Source organism: Cyclopterus lumpus, chromosome 13 (assembly GCF_009769545.1).
Source record: "Cyclopterus lumpus isolate fCycLum1 chromosome 13, fCycLum1.pri, whole genome shotgun sequence".
Classification (NCBI taxonomy): domain Eukaryota; kingdom Metazoa; phylum Chordata; class Actinopteri; order Perciformes; family Cyclopteridae; genus Cyclopterus; species Cyclopterus lumpus.
The window spans coordinates 10,731,862-10,750,049 of record NC_046978.1 but is presented as its reverse complement, the minus strand read 5'-3'; the positions used below and the strand labels follow the sequence as shown (position 1 = coordinate 10,750,049).

The 18,188-nt window shown below is 43.7% G+C and overlaps 1 protein-coding gene across 1 annotated transcript in view; it reads right to left on the bottom strand.

Moving 5' to 3' along the window:
• Positions 1 to 456: 456 nt before the first annotated feature.
• LOC117741409 (LHFPL tetraspan subfamily member 6 protein) overlaps positions 457 to 18,188 on the bottom strand; it is a 38,273-nt gene continuing 20,541 nt past the window's right edge. Inside the window, exons 3-4 of the mRNA XM_034548444.1 lie at positions 4,205 to 4,303; positions 457 to 1,219 (exon numbers count right to left, since the gene is read on the bottom strand). Of these exons, the coding sequence (XP_034404335.1) occupies positions 1,101 to 1,219; positions 4,205 to 4,303 (218 nt within the window). The 3' untranslated portion in view covers positions 457 to 1,100. The remainder of the gene's footprint in view (positions 1,220 to 4,204; positions 4,304 to 18,188) is intronic.

Below are 18,188 nucleotides of genomic sequence, written 5' to 3'. Positions count from 1 at the left end.
AAGGACTACAAATAGGGACTGGAAAGCTGGGTGTAGCTCACACACAGCTGTGGTAATTGCTATGAAAAGGTTGCCGTTATTGTTGTTCACACTGTGAAGGCAGGTGGACTCCGAGATAGCCCTTGACATTAAGCTGATGGATGCGCGGCTACTTCATGTCCCAGGGTGTGATTGCATCTCAGGCTGTGTCTGGAAGACTCAAGACACTTTGAAGTTGAGTAACCTGATCAAAAGGCAAATAGTCTGACTAGAGGTCACGGGATTTACCTCATCAATAATAGTGAAAAGGTAAATTCACAAGCACTGCCCGGCCTTATCCTCTTTATCGATTTTCACTTGTAGTGAACACTACGGAGATCAAGAGGTCATGGGAAAAGCTTTTCAGGAATGTGAGAGGAGGCCTGTTCAGTTAACCTCAGGGTGCGATGTTCGATCGAAATAACTTTGAATACCACATTTCAATAAACATTTATTTACAAAATGAAAATAATGACAAAGAATACTTCGAAGAGTGAATACAAAACATGTGCTAATATGATAAAATACATTATCATACACAACGTATATCATCTTATGAATGCGTTAAATAAACTATGCTTAGACTTTTGGGATCTGAATAGGTTGAGTCGAGGAAGCAGGCAGCCAGTGTTGGATTGCTTTACATTATAGGGATTATTGCATTTTAGTTTGTGTTTAAGGCAAGGATGAGACAGGGAGAGGAGACACTTCACGTAACAATGAAGCAAGATTACTTTTCTCTTCATCATCACAGGGCACACTATGCACATAAACATCAATGGCTGAAGAAGAAGACAAAAAAGAAAGAGAATACTAAAGAAGTGTAACAATTTTACAAATAGGATTGGTCCATACATTTTTTCATTTAAGAACACGTTTTTACAAAGCCGTGTGTGTGTGGGTGTGTGTGTGTGTGTGTGTGTGTGTGCTGCATTATGAAACAGTCCCTGCAGTTGTCAGATGAGTTGTGTCCCATGATGCTCCATAACGACTTGGTGTCTTTGGTGCCTGATGTGCTGTACTGGTGTCCACAGGGCCGGGGTCTTCTCCCTTTCCCTGTACCCCCCTCCACAATGCTCCCTTCAGTATGGGTACTGCTTCTGCCTCTTCCCCGCGAAACAAGACAGCCAGGTGCACAGCAGCATGGCACCCGCCGCCCCAGCCCCTGTGCAGTAATACGCCCAGCCGATCTGGCAGGAACCTGCAGAGGGAAGCACAGGATTCAGGGTGATTTCTTTCCACCGTTGGGTTCTCTCTGTCTGTCAGTCAGCAGGATATCTCCAAAAAACCATAAATGGATTACAATGACATTTGGACAGATAAAGCTTTGGCCAGGGAAGTTTAAAAATGTTTACTCCATACAGATAAATAAACTGCAGGAGGATTGTATTCTTATTCAAAGTGAGTCAAGACACTTTAGTTTTTTACAAGGGCTATTTCCTTTGTTTATTACCTTTTTTGTGCTTATAATATGGATATATCGACCTTTGTTGTCCTGTGTACACACAGTGCCCGTCCAAAAGTGGTAACAACTGGCACTGAACAATAGTGTATGAATGGAGAACTGAATGTCCACCCTGATGCATGTTTGTGGTCATAAAAAGGTTCTTACTTCATTCCACACGACTGCATGCTGCGGAGGTGTTCAGTGTTGATGGATGTCTTAGTCGTGTGTGTGTGTGTGTGTGCTGTGTACGAGTGAGCCTGGATGTGAAGGTCACCGCCAACTGACAACATAACTGTCGGTTCATTTGAAATGCATCATAAAAATACGACACTGTCTCTATTTTTTCCTTCGATCAAACATTAACATGTAAGTTTCAAGTCAAGTCAGTTTTATATACAGCCCAAAATCATAAATACAGCACATGAGTCGTGACACTCTCTGTCCTTTTCGACCCTTGTTTCCGATGAGGAAAAAGTCCTCGGAGTTGAGAGCAAAACAATGTCGTGAACTGCTTCACATTTCTGTTTGAGCCACAACATTTCCCTTCCTCTTGTGAAAGGGAGCTGCATTGTTGAAACAAATGCAGTGGACCTAGTGAAACTTCATTTGCAAACAGACAGTCTGGTATGTGCCAAATGCACTCTCACAGCACAGACCTATGGAACGCACGCCAGAGTCAGAATGTGCTGAAAGTGAGCCAAAAGCAAGCCCAAATTAAAACATAAAAGGCCTTCTTCTATAATCCGCAAAAGGGAATTATGTGCACTATCAAAGAAGGATCTGACCTAAATCTGCCTCTATATTTGGAAAATGTGGAGATGACCATCAGTACCTCCCATTATAAGCATCACATTTGGGGAGGATGTCTGATGAAATGCCGTTATCTGATTACCAGCCGGGTGGTAGGAGAAAGAGGCGTCTCATTAACGAATCATATCAGCTGTCCATTCACTGCAGAAACCTGATTCAGCAGGCAAAACTGAAACCACGTCTCATATTTTCTGTTGCAAATTTCACCCAGTGTCGGCATTACTGAAAATGAGCTTCCCCTCCTTTGAAAACGTGCCTGTTCTTTATTAACTATTAACATGATGTTGGAGTATTCCATTTGAAAACATTGGCAGGCCAAAGCAGTGACTACTTTCATTCTGTAGACATAGGTGTGATCATTTCCCCAACTCTTTTTCTTTAATTTTTTTTTTCTTCCATATTGAACATGCATGTAATTAAGGTGCTCTGGCTGCAGACACCCACAGCTATCTTTGAATGACTAAAGTACTGACTGCTCTATTCATGACTAATGAACAATACTCAATCACAAGATTACAACCTGATATCCAACATCATTACTTCTGACGACACAGTCTGACTTTCCAGTAATTAAGATGACGTGTTTAGGAATTTAAATCTGACAGAATCATATGGACATGGGTTGGATTTCAACGTTGTGTCACATCTAGCTGCGATCTGTAGAATTGAAGTATTTCTAAACTAAAAACTAATGTAACTCATAACAGTTTTGTTTGCCTTGTTGGTGATGGTTTGGTTCATTGACTAGTGATGCTTTGTCAAGTCACAACCTGTCCTTGAGTAACATATGGTAAAATTAATAGTCAAATATAATGGTATCAGTCGGTTACTTTTCTACGTGTTACGGTGAATTCTTGGAGAAAACACTGTTTTTCTCGCATGCCTCCGCGGGGAATGGAGAAAAGACTTAATGAATTGAAGTAAATGGGGTCTCTAACAATTTGTGGAGTATAATCCAAGTCTCATTTATCTAGTTTTAGGCTCACTACCCCAACATGGATCTTCAATTCATCCAGACCTTTTTGATTCTCTGTTCAGCGTGGAGGCACGTGAGAAAAAAACATGTTTTCTTAAAAAAACGTTTTACTTTAACACTGGATGAGTAATTGATATACAAATGGTCATTTAGGAGGGAGGAGTATTCGTATAACTAGGTGTTTTGTAACAAGCTGCACTTTTTCGCTCAGCAGTTAGCCAGTTCTATGAGAACAGAGAAGCTCTGCATATCCTAATGTGTGAGGAAGAAAGTAGAAAAAATAGATCCAACTTCTTTAAAAAATAAAAATAGAAGTGGCAGAAACTTTAGCATGGTGGACGTTGATGTAAATTGAAAGAGAAAGCAACTTTGCATTCCTGATTACACAAGTAACGGTCTCGACAGCTCTAACAAAAATGTACCTTTGACATTTAATTAAAACATTACAATCACATGAAGTGATTTTTCTCGGTTAAGTGGAGGATCAAACGCTATTTGATTAGCATCAAATAAAAAAGCAGCTCCAGAATGAATAGCCCCTCCACCTGCAGAGCACCATACAGTAGCATATTATTGTCCATCTATTGTCTGAGATCGCCCTGACAATGCCAGCTGAATACAGAGCACAAATATGGCTCCAGCTTTATTCTCGACACATATTCAGAGCTTTAAAACTCTGCAGAAACTCTGTTGAAAAAAGTATTCTCAGTTTTCAGCTTTTTCATCCAGAAAATCAGTTATCAGTTCTGGGACAGACAAATGTACACAGTCATGGTTGAATCATCGGTGTGTGGGCCGTAGCCATGTGTGTGTGTGTGTGTGTGTGTGTGTGTGTGTGTGTGTGTGTGTGTGTGTGTGTGTGTGTGTGTGTGTGTGTGTGTGTGTGTGTGTGTGTGTGTGTGTGTGTGTGTGTGTGTGTGTGTGTGTGCGTGCGTGCCTGGTGGACACCTCACCTAGTTGAAACTGGCTTGAGCTGTTGTTGCAGGTCTGCTGCACCTCCTCACTGTCCCATCCCAGTGGATAGAGTGCACAGCCAGATCCGATGAGCAGACCTGAGGATGAGAGAAAGAGAGTCCATCAGTGATGAAGGAATCGCACCAACCTGACTGATCACGTCTCGGGGCTGACAAGACAGCAAGGACACACGCTCACCATCCAGGGGCTTAAGGAAGGGCTGCATTGCTTTGCTTTTTTTTGCGCCATGTTGTGTTTTAATAATTCAGTAACTCTGAACTGTTTTACCTAACAAGCCTCAAATCCCTTTGTAAAATGACACGGATTGTGATTTTAACACTCCATCACATTTTTACCGCGACGAAATAAAGCACTCCTCTGCCAGCAGCTCATGAAAAAGAATAGCTGCAAATGAACAAGGAACATATGCAAATAGCTTGGCAATTTCTCACAGAGGCAACAGCGAGAACCCCCCCCCCCCAAAAAAAACAAGCATCTTTTTGCTGTGCAATAATTACTGTAAAACTCTGTAAAATCCTTGGGGGACTGCTTTAGGTCAGTGATTAAAGAGACTTAGGACTGTGCTTAAAGCTGCACCCAGAGACAAGAGTAAAATCTAGTCAAGGCCATTTACATTACGGATTAATATCCACCATATTAGCCTACAGCCGGGTCTTGACAAGTTATTACCCGGATGCCAAGGCCTGTCTCTTGAAATTACCCTGTAGGTGGCTCTGCCATCACATTAGCGTAATCCCCTCCGATGTGTCTACCCTGCTATCAGTTTTGGGATGTGAGGATGGCAGCAGAGGAAGAGAAGGCAGGAAAGCTCCGCCTTCCAACCCGATTAGCCCTGCCATCCAGGACTGCCTTATTACATACAGGCCAAGATAACGAGCAGAAATTAATCCATATGCGAATGCCAATGAGTCAGACAAACTGGCTAACATCAGAGGTGGAGTTGGAAAAGTGAAAAAGACATCTGTGTTTTCCCCCAGCCGCGGCCAAAAGGACGGCAAATGTCATCCGCTCGCTTCTGGGGAGAAAATAGACTGGCTGATGATGGCACCTGTGGTAGAAAATCAATTCGGCGAAACTCTGGCATGTTGATGAGAATGAGGGGTTATAAAAAAAGCTCGGACCCAGCAGCTCAGGATCAGAGGGACCCAGGGGTTGTCAAACGTATAACAACTCTGCCGTTTCTTCTTCAGCCCCTTGAGAAAACTTCAGGGGAGTTTCTGCTTCAGACCCAAAATTAAAACCTTTAAAGTAACACCGGGGCATTTGAAGTCAATTCTGTGGACCTGTGACGAACATGAAAACACACTACTTTGCAAAGTGCAGAAATGCATTTCGGGAGCAGGCGAGCGAACACACACACACACACACACACACACACACACACACACACACACACACACACACACACACACACACACACACACACACACACACACACACACACACACACACACACACACACACACACACACACACACACACACACACACACACACACACACACACACACACACACACACACACACACACACACACACACACACACACACACACACACACACACACACACACACACACACACACACACACACACACACACACACACACACACACACACACACACACACACACACACACACACACAATATTACCAAATATTAGAAGTTACATAATGTTATCGAATGTGTTTTGATTCAAATTTGTAAAAGTAAAGACTGTAGAGCATGCGAGCATGATAATTTATTCATGATTAATATTTAACCAAATCAAAAATTCCCTTTCAAGTTTAATGCAGAGAGATACAGCAGCATGACATCAAATGGAATTTCCTTGCAGCATATGAGAGGGGGGGGGTTAATGCAAGGCAGCTTGCGGCTTTGTCTCTCATATACATTGATTGTTATTCTGTCCTGCAAACTCTAATATTTCCATTTGTCAAAAAATCAAGATTCATGGGGATTTGCAGTCATTCTTTGATGAACCGGTTTGTCAAAATGATCAAAACCATAAAGAGCCGCCGCTCTGTAGCAGGCACCTCAGAGAGGACGAAAGACTTCAGTGAATAGTTTCCACATCAGGTCAGAAGATGATGATGACGACGATGACATGGAACGCTGAGAATCTAAGACGATACAGACAGGAGGGAAATGACTGCCACAACAAAGACAAAGGCTAAGTTCCATTGTGTAACCCCAAAAACTAAAATAATCAAAAGGTTTCTGGGTGAAGTGCCAGTCTTTTCTGTTGTTTTGGGGGATAAACTCAGTGAGCCTGCACCGCTGCAGTGGGTGAAATCAATGCGATGTTACCATGACACTATGGAGACAGATACTACGTACCACAAATCACTGTGGGAGCAGATAAAAACATATAAACACATCGCCAAGGTGTAATTCAATACTGTGGCCCTGCATTTCTCTTTTGGCTTTTTCTTTATTTGATTATCATTTTCTTTTTTCATTTTCTTTTGCCACTCAAATCAAATCTGTCAAATCCCATCCGCCACACTCACTATGTGGGTTATTGAGTAGGGAGGCTGGTGACTCGGATGTAGGAGACAGATTACCAAGAATGGAAAATGTTCTTTCACACAATATTCATGAGGCAAGCTGCCCGAGAGATGTGTGGACCTGTGAGAGGCCGCTACCTTGGGCTCCGATTCTCCATGCGCGCGGTTTGGGACTGATACTTCCCGTCCTCCTCATTTCCTAAGCTGAAACAGATCTTTACATCTCATGATGAAACCATTGCGCTTAAGCTGCCATGAGGGCCGTGGCGGAACGAGTCACCACGAGGCTGTTACTGCAGCCGGTCCACAGCGATTGCTGCGTCACACCGTGGACGGACAGAAAAAAGATCAGAAATGTGAGAAATCCACGGTCGCCCACGTGCGCCTTCCACGGATGTTGTTTAGAATCAAAACGAGTTTCCCTTTGGCAGCATCACCCCGCGCCCCCGGGTCAAACATAAAGACGGCCCCGTCTTTCTGGGACATCGGCAGAGATTAAAATGCCGCTCTATCAACACAGGAACGGGAGGTTTGTTTGTTTACTTTGCTGCTTTCTGCCCACAACCGCCGTTTGGGGTCTCGTTTCAGTTGCCAGCAGAGGAGGATGGTCGTCTCTGGCAGAGGAGGCGGAGAGGCAGAGGGCCAGAGAGCGTGTGCAGTGCAGAACCTCAGAGGCCAGACAACTTATTCATAGATTGAGTTTCAATTGATCTCCATGAGGTCGTTAGCACTGTGACTATCTCAAGCCTAATGGCTCCTCTGAAGGGTTATTCTACAAACTGGGATATAGTTCAGATGAATGGACTCAACCAAATACAATCGGTCCCACGTATCAGTGTTCAATCCATAAAATCTCCTCTAACACAGTGAACTTTTCGTTGCCGCGGATTTCATCATCGTAGTGGAGCTCACTTCTGAAATGGCTTTAAAAAGCACACAGAGAAGTGCTTTGTTCCGTCAGAGCCGATCCATTGTTCCCCGGTCCTTCTTCTGTCGACGCTTTTTACCTGAATGAAAAACTGCCCCCTTTTCATATCCCCCACATTCTCTGATTTAGGGAGTACTGATGCCTTTTGTCGAGCTTTTCCTGCCCTCTGTCAAGAAGCATGGCATTTCTTTACCCTCCCTCCTGCCCCGAGACAATACCATTCAAGGTTATCATTCAGGGGCCCAAAGAGGACGGGGAGAAAGGGCTGCCGCTAAGCTGCACAGAATTTTGGTGGCCAGGGAATTTGTGCCTGAATGGGCCGGCTTAATGTAAGACGTTACCTTCTGGGATTGGATGACCCTCTGAAAGAGAGACCCACACCTGGGGAGGCAGTTTTACAGAAACATGTTAATATCACAAGGAAAAGGTTGAATACTCACTAGGTAGTTTGAGTTATAAGCTTTCATATTTTCAAGTTATTTGCTCAGTTTCCATCATTATGCAGCTAGTTGCTCTTCTGTGGTATTTCTGACAAAGCAGCTGCTCAATGAGCGTTTGCTGTGGCTAGCATGGGTGTGGATTTGAATGACAAAGAAAGACATGTTGTACAAGTATCACACAGGTTCCTCGCATTGGAATTATTAGATGAAGAAAGTGTATGCATTAAGACATTGTCAACAAGTTATTCTGAGATTTAATTAGAGGAAGCGACAGGTTCTGAGTCCCTACGGTGTCACTTCAGCCCAAACAGCCCATGTGAGTGATCTGTCAACCGTACCTTCCCTGCATGTCGAGGCATGTTGTTGTCGTTTTTTTTAAATTATCTCCCTTCACTTGAAACGCAAGGCATACATCAGCATTCCTGCTTTTCTTGTCATGTTTTGCTTCTCTCTGTCATTCAGGTTGGATCACTGCAGTCGTTTTCAGACGGGCTTCCTCCTATGTGAGCATTCTTCGCCGTCGAAGCCGGTGTTTTCGAGACGAGGATCTGGAGATTACGTTGAACCGTTAGATGCCGGAGCTCTGAGAGATGCAGGATGAGGGGGGCGGGTACAGAGGAGAGAAGGGATTTAAAGAGACTATGTGGAGTACGTGCAATGTGTGATGTGCAAAGTGATGCATATGAATATTCGCTGCAGCCGGTGGCTGGCGTTCAAGCCTTATTAAGCCAATATTCTATTTTGCTTCTTTTTTTTTAACCGCATCACTTTTCTAAGCTGCTGTGGTTTTTTCCTGCACAGGCCTCCCCATAAGATTATACATCAATCATCTAGTTGAATGAGAGGTGTGTTCATGGTGTAGATGGTTTTTCCGGTTGAACGATGTTTCCAACTGTGACATTTTCAGATACGTTTCCCACCCCCGCGTGGAGGGTGACAACACATTAGATCTTCCAATCTTCATTTGAGTCCGCTGAATATCAAACACAGGAAACTGTATGACTGACCAGGCCGGTAAGAACAGGGCTGTGTGACAAACCGGCTCTCCCCCATGCTCTGACTATTCATTCAGAGTGTGACCATCCTCCCATGTCTGCCTCTTCCCTCCGGAATCTGCTACCGCCGGCCCGAGAAAAGGTCAGACAGTTACAAACGGCCCTTTTTATTCCAGCAGCCGTCAAAGGACTTAACAAGACGCATTGTTCGTGTCGTGTTCATGTGAGGCCTGCATGGTAATATTTCCATGTCATCCTGCAGACAGGCCGTCGTGTTTTTCACTTGCCGCTTTATCACGTTCTTAATCTATCTGCCGTGCGTCGGTTTCCCTCTGGGACTAATTAATAATAAACTCAACCTAACTGTTTTAAACAGCCATCAGCACACTCTGCGTAGTTCACATTTCTGTGAAGTTGTGTGTTGTCAGGGTTAAGAATTGAAAACACCCCCCCAAGAATGTGAAATGTAGCCATTGTTTTAATTCCTGCTTTTAATGCAATTGTTTGTTACATGCTTTGCAGAGACTAAACTAATTAACCGAAGAAGCGATGCTGAATCCAGGTGTGTTCAGACACCGCTACCAGTGCTGCCAAGTTATTCATCGAAAAAATGTGAACGCTTAAAAGCCGTAGCAACGGGTCGGTGTGTTAAACGGAGCAACACAGGAGTGCAGCAAAGCAAGCTGGGAACCATGACGTGATGCAATGCACTGGATGCCGCATTGATCCACATGCAAAGAAGAAGCTGGGGCGACATAATAACGATAATCACCAATAAATGAGAGAATTTGATCAATATTGAGAGCACGATGATTTATGCCGATGACTCATTGATTTTTATTGCACACTTTTTTACATTTAAATAAAGAGCCCTGCTTTGACTCATGTCGTGTTACCTTACTGTTCATGAACAAATCTTCATTAAAATATGCATTAAAAGAAGGTTATTCTTCAACAGAATTTTCCGTGCATTTTTATTTTGCCTGTAAATTATTATTCTACTCTGAACTACAACAACATTCAGGAAAGTTTTTCACAGGCTGCCGCTGCAGAGTGCGCTCGCAGTGGCATCAAAACGCTCCTCAACAGTGAAGCCAACACATCTCATTGTCAACCTGCGAGTTCAGGAAGCGCTTGATTTCATATGCAGCAATTTCTTCCTGTCAGCAGAGCACACATTTCAAGTGTCAATATCCAATCTATCATGCTCATTTCATTGTGGGAATCCCAAATTGTGAGCGTGGTTAACATTGAGTAATTGTGCAGCACTTAAAAAGTTCAGATTGTGGAACGGTTATGGTGATGGAAAGCTGTCAAAGGTGAGACCGGGCTGAATATTACGTCTGTTTCTTGGGAATATTTAATGTACAGTATGTGCTGGTTTGTTGGCTTGTGCCGCTCTCCTGCAACACGGTCTCATTTCACTCCAAGTCCACCCTTGAGTTCCCTGGCCCTGGGTGGAAAGAGCAGCTTGTGTTGTATTGATCTGTTTCAGTGCTTTCGCTACGGGCATTCTGTCGGGAGCCGGCCTTATCTAATCACACCATTCATTTGTCACACAGTTTCTGGCTACAACCGGTAATTAATAAACACAGCAATTACAAGAGCGAAATGAACTTCTGGTTCATTAAGCAGTGGGCGATTATTAGGCAGGAAAAAAAAACAGAAAACATCTGGTCTACAGCTCAGGAGCACAGCGCATTGGATACACATGAAAGAGGGAGAGGGGGAGCTAAGTAGCAAATAACTTTCAAAAGACAACGTCTTATGAACGTGTGGGAAGAATGAGCTCTTCGCACGAGGGCGCAGATATTTTCTGTATGTCTCACTCTTTCCAGCAACAGACCCACGCCTCCCTGCGACCTCAACCATGGCTCCTCTGATCTCATGTTGCAAATTGGACATTCTTCCCCCTCCTTTCAGTAACGAGGAGAAGTCAAATAAGAGGCATGGGGGAAAAAAAACTAACAAGGGAAAGAATTCTGCAGGATATGAGAGAAATTCCTCCGCTTGCTTTTCCAAAAGAATTGTACCTTTCTCTTGTAAATGTCGCCACTCCTGTGCAAAGTAGCAGAAACAATGAGCTCATGTATGTTAGTAGGCTAACTGAGAACAACCTGATGTGTCCAGACCACCTGACCGCTGCACTGGTGTTAATTTGCTGCCTTCTTTTTTTTCCCCACTCAAGTCAGGGGGAAGATTAGCTTTTGCAATATCTTGCAATATTTTAATGACTTATTATCATTGTGAGGCTGGGTGGCAGGGTGGTGACAATAAGCTACTTTACTTGACAAAGATAGAGTCAAAGCCAAGATTCTGGACAACAGCTTTTCAGCCTCATTTAACGGACATTTAGAAAAATCTAAGAAAGTTGAAAAGCATGCTGGAAAGGAAATACAAACACCTTCTACAGACTATTCTGCAAATCAGCATGCTCGTCTGGAATTCCTTTGTAAAGAGTGATGGCTATTCAATCCATCAGAGAGGCGAGTGAAGAGGAAAAAGTATGAGAAGAACAAAGCCAAATCCTCCTCAGGGTCGGATCCACTTTATATGGTCCTACAAGTGTAGCTCTTCTAACTGGGTCACGTCTGATGTGTTGAGCCCCCTCTCCTCCCACTGACAGAAAAGCCCGACGGTAGGCCACGTGTCCAAAAGTCAGCGTCCACCTCCAGTGATGCCTTCCTGCCTTAATTACCTTTTACAATGAGCGGTAAACATGCTAACACAAGGCCTTCGGGAGAGGGGGGGGACTCAAAGACACCGCAATCTACACTTTATTATTCATGTTAATAGCATCCAAATATGCAATGAATGTTTTAGTATCTTGCACACAGATGCTGGCAGACATCAAAATAACTCTGACAGTGCTGGGCTCATCATGTGAGATGCTCCATACTGCAAACACAAAGAGCCTCCTTTCAAAAGACAATGCAGCGCTTCAGGGATCGAGGAAAAACTGACTCCCACTGCCAAGTGTACAAAGTACTCTGTAGCATGCGTTTAAAGCGCCGGCCCACTGCATCCCCGCCGTCTTCTGGGACACACAGCAGGCAAGCTTATCTGGGGAGCGAGTTTACTTCCCATACTCCCAGAAATCAATCATTCCATAAACCAACAGGTCACTTCTGCCACCAGGGTTTCATTGTGTGGGTATTCTGTGGAAACCATTATCATTCCCATTGTTCAAGCCCTGGAAAGGTTGTATTAACACCAGATTATGACCTGATGCACTACAACACTCAAAACAAAGCACCAAATCGGAATTAGTTTTAAAAGTTTGTAATTTCATGAAATTAGCCTATTTTACTTTCTTGTCGAGAGTTAGATGAGAAAATCAATACCAGTCTTATTTCTGCACAGCGAATATGAAGCTACCACCAGCAGCTGGTTACCGTGGATGAGCACAACGACTGGTAATAGGGGGAAACATCTTACCTAGTTCTGCCCAAAGATAACACAATAACTCAATAAATCACCTTTTATTTGTTTGTTTAATCCATACAAAAAAAACAAAATGTTGAATGACTCGTGGATTTTAGTTGGCTAGCTGTTACTTTCTGCTAAGCTCAGCGAATCCATGTACAGTAGCTCTAAATTCAGAGACCCGAGAGTGAATCTTCTCATCAAACTCTGCAAGAAATGTTAAACTATTCTTTTAAGTGGACATTGTCAGACGTGTCTGATGTTTCTGCTGAGTTATTCTTACTTGTGTATATATGTAGATAGATAAATATTATATGATGAAGTTCAAGTGGCTCCTCTCTCATCACATGTTGTTATCGTGACATTTGAGAGCCCGCGAGGAAGAGGAGAATAGTGGAAATGAGAGCACATTATGTAACATGTCAAGTAATCTGTGAGCAATACAATGGGCCATTACAACGTAGAGGCACAGATCAGGTTGTGCAGGGCTGTGTGTGCTTTTGATATTGTGTATGCTATTGAATTGGTATTGTGATCCTAGATAATCACATAATATCTGGTTTATCCTGTCTGCTCGAGGATGAAAAGCTATTTCTGCCCCGACGATTCAGCCGATTGAAACTAAACAGATGTCAAGAAAGAGGCGACCAATTCCATTTCACATGAAGATTTACCATTATCTTTTTATGTTGCCATGTCATCTCTGACAGGGTAGTAAAAATAAATGAGGTAAACAGAAGCGAATGCTGTTATGTTAAGATAAACGTTGGCCTTGTCTTCTTGCCAGTGTTAGGGAGGCCTTTGAACCCACACGTAATAAAATAACATTGAGCATTTCGGACAGCTTCTTAATGCTGATTGTGTGGCAAAGATACATGACACTGTCATTTGTTTATTTGGCCTTGGTGGGAAAGATGCCTGGTGTGGTACAACACGACGAAAAGCGCAGAGCGCCTGAGGGTTTTTCCCAACCCGTCAATTATTTGTACCACTTGGTCAGGGCACTGTTTAAGTGTGACAACTTGCTTCTTGTTTGGACAGGCACATGTACATTAAATCATCGTCTCGATTAACAGTTTGTAATATTGTCGGTTAAGCCCGGAGGCCAACCAAGTAAAACACATTGAAGGTAAAGAAATAAAACCAGCTGGGTCACTATATGAAGCCAGACAAATGTAAACCAAAAGGGTTAAATGATGTGCAGTGGGCTGAAAATTAAGCAGTCTATATGGGTAATTATAGAGAATACAGAAAAACACCCACAACTATTTGATATACATTCATGGCCTTGCCTTGTTTACTCCTGCGTCCACTTTGGACAATGTGGGAAAAGTACAACGTAATGCAGAACGAACAACGGGCCAGTGTTCCAGTTGATGTGTTTCTAATAAAATGAGAACTTTTAAAAACAGGACGGCGCCCTGGTTTCTTTTGACCATGCTTCCAACAACGCAGACGTAACACCTCCATTCCACTCCTGCCTCGCACAAACACATGGCTTCAATCACGCTGCAGGGGTTCTTGTCATGCGAGTCAGTAGATGGCATGAATCCAGAGATTATAGCATGGGAGCAAGGACGAATGAAAATCAATAGTTCCCGGAGTCTTTTGCAAAACTGCCTTTCACTGAGATGCTCAAAGAAGAATTTTTTTTTTTTTTGAAAGGAACAGTGCTATTTAAGCACCAGTGGTTCCATCCTGCAGCCAGGCTGGTTAGAGTGCATTTCCTCTCCCATTGTCTCACGCTCAATTCACACGGGACTAATAGCACAGTATGTTCATGTTATTCATCAACTAGCTCCATACCCTAAAGCATGAGGACCAGGGAATGAAAGTGAAACCTTTTTAGTTTGACACTATGCAAAGCTACCCTTCAAATTGTCTCCCAAAAGCATTCCCAACCATGTTCCACAGTTTCCACTACTGCTTCAAGTGTTTTTGAAGTGCAAAAAAACCCCAAAAAACGTTGGAATCCAAGAACAAAAATCAATTTGCCTGCGATTAGTAAGTATTACCCGGGGGGGCCTCTGACTTCACCGCGATGTGGCAGGTCATTTTTTTAAATTACAACGGTGGCAGACTCGCATTAGGATTAAAATTATCAAGGATCTACCTCTATTATACAAATCCCAACCTCAGGTTATATCAGTTTCATACAAACAGAGCTTTAGAAAGTTTCATCAGTATTCATGAACATGAATGTCTCTTCGTCAGAAGCTTAAAATTAGATAAAACTTGGGTCTGCATGCGCTGACGGTGATTAGAGATCAACTTTATGGGACGAAGCTGTGAAACTTTGCAGCCAAATTAACTCTGTGCTATTGGTGATGAGGCAGTAAGATTTGCCTGCGGTGTGGTGTCATGTGGCCACAAAGGTTCCCATTCACTGTCATGAGAGCTCCGTCTCCTGATTAAAACCAGTTCAAGTGCATGTGGCTCTGAGAGGGACTTGTTCCTGCTCTCAAATTAGGACTCAATTGTCCAAGATCACAGGTTATTTTCAGAGATTTTCTTCTTGACTGTTGATTACTGTAGCCTTGCGGTGACTGAATAGCCTCACAAGGGCTGTTGGGTATTTACCACTGGACATTTCAGAGCTAGTCAGTCTGATGGATTGAGCCATAAAGTGTTTGTCCGTGGGGCTAACAGGAGTTGGATAAAAGATTAGGAGTCTGTTGAGTCTTGATTAATGTTAGAGGATATAACCTCTGGCCAGTGGTGCTGAAAGATTTATATAAACAGGGGGCTCGGTGGCGAAATGTACGCACACTGAATTGGAGCGATTTGAAGCCAGTGAGGACAAAGCAATCACAGGGTATCCCCGCGAGACAAGCTCAATCAAAACAGAATTGTCTCAACTCCATAATGAGGCACACAAGCGCATTAACAGGCAGATGAAGCAGGACAACAGCAACACAGACTAGAATAAAAGAGACATGCTTAAAAAGGCAAGAAATGTCCTTTTTCCCACAATCAGAAAGAATGTGATGACGGAGGGGAAAAAATTCCTGTGCATATTTAACGAGGACCATGTCCATGTTAAACCCTGCCCCACCCCCTGGACTTTGGCTGCCTGATTAGCATTCAGTGAATTCATTAAGACACAATTGCTGGTGTCTGGGAACATGGGAACTCCTGATGGAGGAGAGGTTGAATTCAGCCCACTGGGTAAGTCTCTACAGAAAAAAACACCCCATCCCCCAAACCTGAAGGTCACCATGTCCTTACTCAGCTACTGATCTGATGATCTCAGGCTAACAGCAGTTGTGGGGCTCTGCGTTATTTGCACACGCTGTGTTGTCTCCAGCATGCAAAGATCTGCACCGTCCCGGAGAAAACTGGAAATGAGAGTGTGACTTTTGGCTTGATTCATGATCACCCACAAGTCATCCCCCCTGGCTCCTGTGCTGTTTCTCCATGTGAGCTTTTAAAAATATATATAGAAACGAAATCAGACTTTATAGCCAGCACACCATCCATCCCTCAAAGGTTGCAACCCCACCCCCACATCCCCAACTATTAAAATCAATGTTGAGATGAATTAACAGCAGAAGCCAGTGGCGGTGGTGGTGTAGGGGTGGGAGGTGAGGGGCACCTGGTAGTAAACTCCGGCTGCTCCAGTGGTTCATAAGTTAGGGAGGCGAGCTTTGGTCGCGTCCCGGAGAAAACGGTGATGAATCATTCCTCAGGGAAGCACTTACACACTTCAGGCCGTTTAATGAAAAACACCAAAAAACCTGTCCTGCATGAAAGCCTCAATAATAAATCACTGGTGAGGAGAAAATATTGCATACAGCCACAGTGCAAAAACCCAATAGAGTTTGGCTTAACTCCCCTCTCACTGCCAGACTGTCAATCTTGTGTGTTTCTTCCACCCAGTCCGTTATCTATTTGACCTGCAGCTCCAAATACAAATCCTTATGTCATCACTTCTCAAACAGAGACAAACAACCCTAACCCCCCCCCCCCCCCCCCCCCCCCCCCCCCGGGGGTTGAATATTACAATTTAGGCTTCTCTGTTTTTCACTGAGTGGTCTCTTGATGGCTGAGGAAATATCTTTTACCCGCACAAGTTTTAAGGTATTCGCAAAAAAACTTAATTACCATTCAAGAAAAGAAAAAAGAATAATACGAAGAGCAGCCTGGCGGTCCACAGCTCTCGTTCCAGAGAGAAATGTGTGCCATATCCTGAAGCTTATTTCTGTTTTCCTCCACCACAATATGGAAGCAAGACTTTGATCATCCACTAAGTGTATCTCACTCACCAGGAGAGGAGCAACAACAGAGTCAGGGCATAAAAGTTGGGTGTTCCACAGAGGGGCATGCGGAGCGGAGGAAAATGAAAAGAAAAGCAGAACACCTCCAGCTGCTGCAACACACTTGACAGCAAGTGTCAAACAAAACAAATTGCTAAACCTTTCCTGACAGAGCGGTCTCCGGATTGTCCCGACAAGAGTGGAAAGTATTATTATTTACCAGGCACTGAGACGGCCATAGACAGATCACCAACACCAAGATCAACACTGCCTTTGGTGTTGGTGATGGTGGGGAGGTGTGTGTGTGTGTGTGTGTCTATGTGTGTGCATGAGTGAGCTCAAGTGGTATGAGTTCACATCTGAGAATTCATTCAGAAATGCTCAGTTATTGGTGGTACTTTCGTCCAAAAGGTACCACCAATAACTGAGAATTCCTTCGTACCGCGTTCAGTTTTTGTCATGGAGCCAAAAGCTAAAATGGGCTTCCTCTCAGCAGGGACCAAATTCTTCTGTCTCAAAAGATTTCCTTTTGGAGCCCCGGCCATGGCAGGCACATAGGCACGAAGGTGAGAGGGTCGATAAACACACCCAGGTAGCGCGCTTTCATTTGGGAAGGAGGGAGTGCTTTAAAAAGAAATTCAGCTAATGGCACTTAAGAGAAAATACAAAAGAATGCAGGGGAATCTGCGCCGTTTGTAGATGTATTAAGAGATGGACAGGAACTGATACCGCAGCAACAATAGCTACGATAAACACATGGGCAGTGCTTTCAAGTCAAAAGAAGAAAGAAATGTGATGCATTTGAAATGTCGTAACCACGCCTCTATGTTAATCCCTTCTGTGCATGCGCGTGCACTGGACCAGGTATTTGAAGAATAAACACTGCAGAATAATAAAGTTATTTTGAGCAAATGACAAAATGTCAGCATTATGTAATGTAAGCATTAGCTATAAATCAAACTAAAACACAGTGACGCTAATGCAAGTAGAAGTAAAAACTACAAAAGGGATTATATATATATACTGTATAATAAGTATTAGAGAGGAAACGGCAACAAAGAATGCAGTTTGTTTCCGTGTGAGCGTGTGAGTGATAAGATCAGGGGCATGTTGCATAGGCAGCCATTACTGCCGAGTGTTGCAGCGATGGGATTACTGGTACCCGGAAGGCACAGATGGCACCCAAAAGTCCTCGGAGTCGTTCGGAAAAGGTCACGCACAAAACACAGGGAAGCCACCTACTCACCCGCCCGTTCACCGCTGCTAACCGATGTCTCGGGCGGGTTGCGGGTCGGACCTTTGGTCCCTCATCAGTCATCCGAATGCTGCACAATCATTCTTTTCAAGTGTGGAACAGGGAGAAGAACAGAAATGCCTTTAAAATGTCAAACGGCGGCGTGCCACACGC